General features: G+C 32.1%; 1 protein-coding gene across 1 annotated transcript; it reads right to left on the bottom strand.

Moving 5' to 3' along the window:
• Nucleotides 1-1,951: 1,951 nt before the first annotated feature.
• Nucleotides 1,952-6,293, bottom strand: LOC131940438 (sphingosine-1-phosphate phosphatase 2). The gene is made up of 3 exons (XM_059299068.1): nt 5,648-6,293; nt 4,710-4,799; nt 1,952-4,531 (listed from the first exon to the last, which is right to left on the bottom strand). Exons 1-3 carry the CDS (start codon nt 6,233-6,235, stop codon nt 3,962-3,964), a joined length of 1,248 nt encoding a protein of 415 aa, XP_059155051.1. The 5' UTR covers nt 6,236-6,293; the 3' UTR covers nt 1,952-3,961.
• Nucleotides 6,294-7,227: the final 934 nt, after the last annotated feature.

Genomic DNA, 7,227 nt, shown 5'->3' on the forward strand with positions numbered 1-7,227 from the left:
TTGCGTAACTGAAGTTTCTTACTTTGCAGTATATTATAGTTCTAATTCTATACTAATTTGTAAGTGCACACATAGCTAAGATGATAATGTAATCGTTACCCAAGAGGGTGGTACGGATTCGAGACACATCACGATAGTAAAAAAAAAAAATTAAGATGTGAAAAAATAAAATTGCCTTTCGGAACTTGGCGGGACACAGGGCTGGTGAAGTAGAGTTCACCTGTTTCTATGTACTCAGCATAAGGATAGTGTGGTCAGAACCATGCTCTGCCAAAAAAAAATTTAAAACGGTAAAAACATGTCTTAGACTAGGCGTGACACTGGGCCGGTGAAGTAGTTGGGTAGGTGTTCACCTGTGACATCAGCATACGAAGGGATAGTGTGGTCAGACCCATGCTCAGCTGAAATCAGTGTTTTAAAAGACAAAACATGTGAGTTGGTGGGACACTGTGCAGGTGAAGTAGAGTTGACCTGTTTTTGTGACCTCAGCATATATAGGTGTTTTAAAAGACAAAACCTTCTGGGGTGTGACGTCTTTTTGAATGTGGGGGTCTGGTTTCTTTGTGACAATAAGTGAGAGATGTGATGTTATTTTTGGATGACCCCCAAAATCCAAAGGATGACGGGTAGTCTAGTATGTTATACAATTCAGCTTTGGGGAATAATCACCATGCTTTAGTTGAACATCTGAATTAGCAACCTTTCAATATACACACAAATAAATATTCATAATAACAATATTCATGAAATAAAAGACAGCTAATCAAAGACATTGTAATAATAAAATACTTAAAAAATTTTTAAAAAAAAACCACGTTTTTCTTGTGGACTAAAAAGTAGAAAATAAATTTTCATACATTTGATGACAAAAAACGTGGGTACGTTCACCATCAAAGTTCCCGACCCATCTGCCCGACCCACGTTTTTTGTCATCAAATGTATGAAAATTTATTTTCTACTTTTTAGTCCACAAGAAAAACGTGTTTTTTTTAAAAGTTTTTTTTAAGTATTTTATTTTCTCCTTTTTAGTCCGTTGCTACACATGAAAAAACGTGGTTTTTAAAAAAGTTTTTTATATAGTTTATTTTCTACTTTATCTAATGACTTCATTAAGTATGACTTGACTAAGTGTTTATAAATACACGGACTAAAAATCTTGAGCGACCAGGATTCGAACCTGGGTTGTCGCGGCCACAACGCGAAGTACTAACCACTATACGATCACGGCCAGCGCGCTCACATCGATTGGGGCCGAAGTAACTGTGTCAATAGGCCTCCAGTCTTGTCGGTATCTTTAGAAATCATGTCCTCAATTTTATGGTCCTTGGGGCGTAATTAAATTAAGCTAATTACGGTCTCTAATTGCTAGTTTTTATGATTGCATCTGAAATTGTTAGGCGAAAGTAGCCTACATGCCAAATTTCAGATCTCTAGAGCAATCAGAAGTGGGCTAATTTTCGATGTCAATTTTAACAACAAACATCCAAACAAACAAACGCGAAGCTGAGTTAAGAAAAACGTGTTAATATAAATGCTTCTGATAATGATAGATTTTCTAGATGTCAGTCTAAGAAACAATCAGTAGTTTTTATTTTTCAAGAGATAATTAATGAGTTGTTACAGATTGATGTAAACCATTAAAACGTAGGCATACAGGTACTAGCAACTTGTAAAATGTAAATAGACCTGAAAAATAAAATCAGGAAACTATCACAATTTACAGTAAAAATATGTTTACATAGACAGTGTTACTCTCTGTACTCAATATCAATAAGACATGATAAGATAATATGCATTCTACAAATAAATGTTTTATCTTTGGTATACCAATAACAGTTAAGAAATTTGGAATATGTGGGCACTAAATTATTATCTCTGCATATCTTGATAAGGTATAATAAAATAATCTGATATTGAATCAAACAAAATTAAAAAACGATAAAAAGTGAAATCTTCTAGGATAAATTTATTTAATATGTTAATACAATTACAATGATTGCACTCAGCTTATAATGAAAAATGTTACTGCTAGATCACTTTTAAATTTTAATACACATATAGACTTGAAACTATTGTATGTAAATCTATAAAAAAAATATGAATAGGACAAAATTTTAAGTAAAATTGTAGCATATAAATGAAATTATGAGTCCAAATAAATTTAGAAGTAATATGTTATCCTTTACTTTAATTAGCCCTTAATATATTTATCATGTTTTCCCTATGAGTAGCTAAAATTAGAGGAACCACGGGAGCATATAAAATTGTCATTCTATCTGCCTGCTTGAGAGTCTTGCTCTTTTAAAAAGCCATTTTAAAGTTTCTAATACAAAGAAATCAAAGCATTTTTAAAAAGTATAGGTATTCTTACAAAAAAAAGGCAAAGAGTGTAGTGAAAATCTAAGTAGAACACTGTAAAACGTGAACAATAGCAAATATTTAACTTTTAGAGGCGTCTAGGGGGAGGCTTTTTACTTTGGCAATTCACAAAGTAGCTTTTTTTTTAATAAAAATAACGTTTTTACGAACTGAAAAAAAATATAGGATGTATAAATGTAGGCCAAGACATCATTGCTGTTTATTTAGTTGTGTAGTAAATACCCCAGCCGCCTTTTCTTATTAAGTCAAGGGAAACAACTCAATAAAAATGAATAATTAAAAAGTGTAAATAGTACTAGTAATAGATTAACTGGGATTAGGGGGTGTGTAAATATTTACAGGGATTTGACTTTTTGTGACAAATGGAGGTTGATGTAAAAAATAAATGACAAAACTTTGTCAGCTCCTGAGCTGAATAGTAAAGTAAATTAATACAATAAATAATAATGCATGATAGAATAGAGAGAAAATATTATTAAATAATGTACCAGCCTCTTTACTGTAGGCTCAATGCTTTATGATTAACAAGTACTGTCAAACTGATTAGGATATTGGATTGTAAACATAACTACAATCACTTCAATAAGTTATTTTGTTTAAGCATTTGATGATACATAAGAAATGTCTTTGTTTATAGTTTTTATAGTTATCAAATTGTACGATCAGACACCCAAAGCTTAACACAAATTGCTATGATGTTCTTACTTATCCTTACAATACTTACGTTAACCATTTACATGTAGGTTATAAGGATATTTATCAGAGAAATTTTAGAATCTACAACTAAATTCATTGCATTTCAAAATAATCATGATCACATCAATTTTGCTAACCCCAAAAATTTCTGAGTTCACCCCCCCCCCCTCCACTTGGCAGATGAGGCTTGTTAGATGGGGACAGTAGCCCATTTAGGCAAGAAACCTTCTAATTAAACAGCTGCTGCCTTTCAGAATGTTCTTGGGTGGACAAAGGCTACAGAAACAAATATCAAGAGAGAAAAGCAGGGGCTGAAGTCAACAGCTGTATGATGTGATGCATAACATGTTGACATGTAATACTTAATTTTGATGGAGAACATCCCTTTAACTTTAAAATTACAATTAAAAACAAATAAGTCAAAGACCTTTTTGATTAGGCTAGAAAGATCTACTGGCACCGGTAAATCAGCATTTGTATTTGGTGGTAAACCCCCAAGACATGCACAGCTGCAATAACTTTAAAACTTACCCAACCACATAAATACGAATAAGGCAAATATGGTATCAAGGGTAAATTATCAAAGAATGTAAAAGTAAGTGATCAAGCAGGCACTAAAAGTAAAAAAAAGTTTTTAAAAAAGGAAAACATTTATAAAATAAATTTTAATTACAGAATAGGTTGGCTTTAAAAACACAATTATAACATTTTTAGTTATTGCATTATTAAAAAAGGAGTTCATTTAACTTTTTAAAAAATGATGTTTTTAAATTTTAAGTATTTAATTCTGTGGCAGTAAATACATTTTTAAAATTTGTGTGAGCTATATAAAATCTGCTGATAAACAGTAATTAAGACTAATTGGTTAGTGCATTTTTTACTTTTCTTAATGAAAAATTTCTGAATAGTAGTTAAGCCTAGCAATATTTAGTTTCAAGTATATTAAAGGCACAAGATACGAGGCTGCTGCTCCAGAAATAAAGTAAGAGATGTATTTGTAAGGCAGTTCTATGGCAAAATAGTGCTTGGTTACAGGATTTTTTGGGTCAAATCCAAAGTACCAAGACAAGCTATTTAATAAGAAGAGCTTAATAATGGTCAAAAACAATATTATAATTATAACACCAACTAACTGCCGAATGGCAACTAAAACAATTTGGCCAAGAAGTGATTGTGCATATGGTGAGAAATGAGGCAGTTCTGTGAACTCAGTTAAATGAACAGTTAACCACAGACCAGCATAGATCCCAGAGAAAACACCCAGAACTAGAACAGTATCACCACGAGCTGTGTTCCATCTTTCTTGTGATGGATATAACAGACATAGTACAATGCAAATTAAAACTACAATTGGTAAAGAAAAGGAATAAGTTAAAATAAACTTGTCCACTATTTCAACAAAAGGAACTGTCAGTAGCATCAGTAAAAAGGCAAACAAAAGGCCAGCGATAACATCCTGAAAATAAATGTACAAGAGATCAAGTAGTATCAGCTCTTATATAATTACATCATGATGACAATGACAAAGTACATTTTAATAAGTGACAACATTTTAATAACCTTAATTTTAGCAATTTTAAAATGATTTGGTTAATTTTATGAAAAATAATATCAAGTAGAAAATTGGTACTTACTAGGACACTATGCATTCCTAGATAAAGCCGACTGATGCTGACTAGTACACACCATAAAACAGAAACCAATACACCTATTAAATAGTAGAACTGTGGATAAAAAAGAATGATAACTGCTATTGAGAAATAATAATAAAAGTCATAATAAAAACTTTTCACGAAAATCAATAACTGATAATTGATGCAACATCATATTCATAATTATAGAAAATAGAATTATGAAACTAAAACTCAAACCATGAGGGGACAGCGTAGCCTAGCAGTTGAGCACTAAACTGCTGAACCAAAAGCCTCGAGTATGAATCCGGGCTAAAGTGTGCAGAATGTCCCAAAGTCCACTCAGCTTGGATGGGTACATAACTTAGGATAGGGAAAATAAAGGCGGCTAGGCATAGTGCTGACCACACTTTTCCTTTCATATGCTGAAGTCAAAGAAACAGGTGGGCTCTACTTCACTTCCATGGACCATCACATTTGACAAGGGAACTTTACTTTTACATTCAAAACATGTTCCATTACTGAGACACCAAACAGAATCAGACAAATTGCTGTTACAATCAAACCCTGAAGAGATTTTACATTAAGGACATTCTATTTTATAAGTTGAGTTTTATATGCCTATAGGCTATATGAAGTAAAACTTACATTGGGTGCTTATACCATTTCAGGGAGAGAAAATGCGTATTTCATCTCAACTACTGTGTTCTATATTAGTTGTTAAGGAGTAATCTACAAATAACGTAGCAGTTAAGACCTAAAGGTGGTGGGTCAGAATTTTTTTTATTAGAGGGTAGAGCTTATGGAAGTGAGGCAGCATTTTTCTTTGGGTCTTTTTCTTATGACATGTGACAATTAGGATGGAGTTAATGTTAAAAACCACTGGATAAAGTGTGTGGTGTTGTTAACTTTAAAAATCATGATGTTGCATGTTACTGTACCTCATATCTTCCAGACATGAATATAAGCATGCTAAATGGAATTGCTACTCCAACCATTGCATGGGTAGATGGCATGCCAAATTCTAACTCATAGCGGTCTTCAAGACGAATAACTGGTGGTGACTTGGGACGTGGCCATCTAATGATATCTTTTGCAGCTTGTCCAGCATACATGATGACAGCCCAAACTATCAATACTCTTCTTATAACATAGTTATCAAAATTCCATAGAGTAAAAGAAAAAAATAAAACATAAAAAGTTTCATTTCCTAAACTGGCACCAAATGAAAACAGATAGTACAAAAATGGATATTTGATAATATACATTGATGATTCTTTTATTCTTCCATTATTATGATTTCCAATTGGGCCATCTGGAGAATATACATTCATTTTTTTATAATACTTGTAATCATTGCTTAAATTATCTTGAATGTTATTTATCCCAGAAGCAAATTGGTTAACCATATCCTTTTCTGATCCATTTTTTAAGCAGAACTTATTAGATATAGATCTAGATGAAATCTTGTTAGAGGATACCATGCCATTCATGCCAGGATGAGATGGGTGAACTTTTTCGGTTTCCATACCTCTGAATGTTTCAGAAGTGGTTGAACTTGTTAAATTACTGACTTTGTCATCAACATTATTATAGGGATTTTGGTAAAAAAGCACTAATCATCATATAAAAATAAAAATTACATATTCTTGTAGAGCTCAACAAAATGAAAACAAAACAAAAAAGATTTTTTGTCTAGCTCAAATAGTTTTTTTTTTGCGAATTTTTTTGTGAGGGGTGGAATCCCCTTACTTTTGCATTGGCCAATTGTGACAAGTCATGGTATACCTGAATAAATTGAGCATAGTTATTTTAATTGCAGTTGTATTTTGTTCATATTTTCAGAGTTTAGCTAGAATGATATATAGAACTTGTAAATGTTGTTGAAATGAATAAAAATAATACAGAACTTATATTTTTGTGTTGGCTTCCTCCCATAACCCCAAAAAACTGTGTGCTGCGCAAATATGAAAATGTTTCTAAAGCCATATTTTATATAAATACAGCAAATGAAAGAACTACAAAGTTTGAAATCTAAAGTAAATGACTTGAACACTGTTATGTGCATATAATATTATAATTGCCTCATTATTTTGGGCAGGTGAAGTAGAGTCCATCTTTAAGCCATTTTGTTATAAAACTGCTGCGCAAATATGAAAATGTTTCTAAAGCAATATTTTATATAAATACAGTGAATGTAAGAACTACATAGTTAGAAATCTAAATGACTTGAACACTGTAATGTGTATATAACTGCCTTGTTATTTTGGGCAGGTGAAGTAGAGCCCATATAAGCCATTTTGTAATAATTTAAATGAAGTTATCAGATCAATGTTTTTATGTGTGAATTGTGTATGGATTCTGATTTTCAGCATATAACTATATCTAAGGGTAAGTAGAACTTGAATACTTAAAATTACAGTTAGCACAATGCTAGTGTATAGCAACAGACAGGTAACCTAGATCTAGGTCTGACTCTTGTCAGTCTAGGACTCTAGTCTGACAAAATTGGATTTTAGGA

Source organism: Physella acuta, unplaced genomic scaffold (assembly GCF_028476545.2).
Source record: "Physella acuta isolate Inbredline_101_S28 unplaced genomic scaffold, ASM2847654v3 ptg000021l, whole genome shotgun sequence".
NCBI lineage: Eukaryota > Metazoa > Mollusca > Gastropoda > Physidae > Physella > Physella acuta.

Coding starts and splice junctions, on each gene's coding strand:
- LOC131940438 (XM_059299068.1), bottom strand. CDS start 6,235: ATGGAAACCGAAAAAGTTCACCCATCTCATCCTGGCATGAATGGCATG. Junction 4,800..5,647: donor TCATGTCTGGAAGATATGAG/GTACAGTAACAT, acceptor TTTTATCCACAG/TTCTACTATTTAATAGGTGT. Junction 4,532..4,709: donor TAGGAATGCATAGTGTCCTA/GTAAGTACCAAT, acceptor ATTTATTTTCAG/GATGTTATCGCTGGCCTTTT.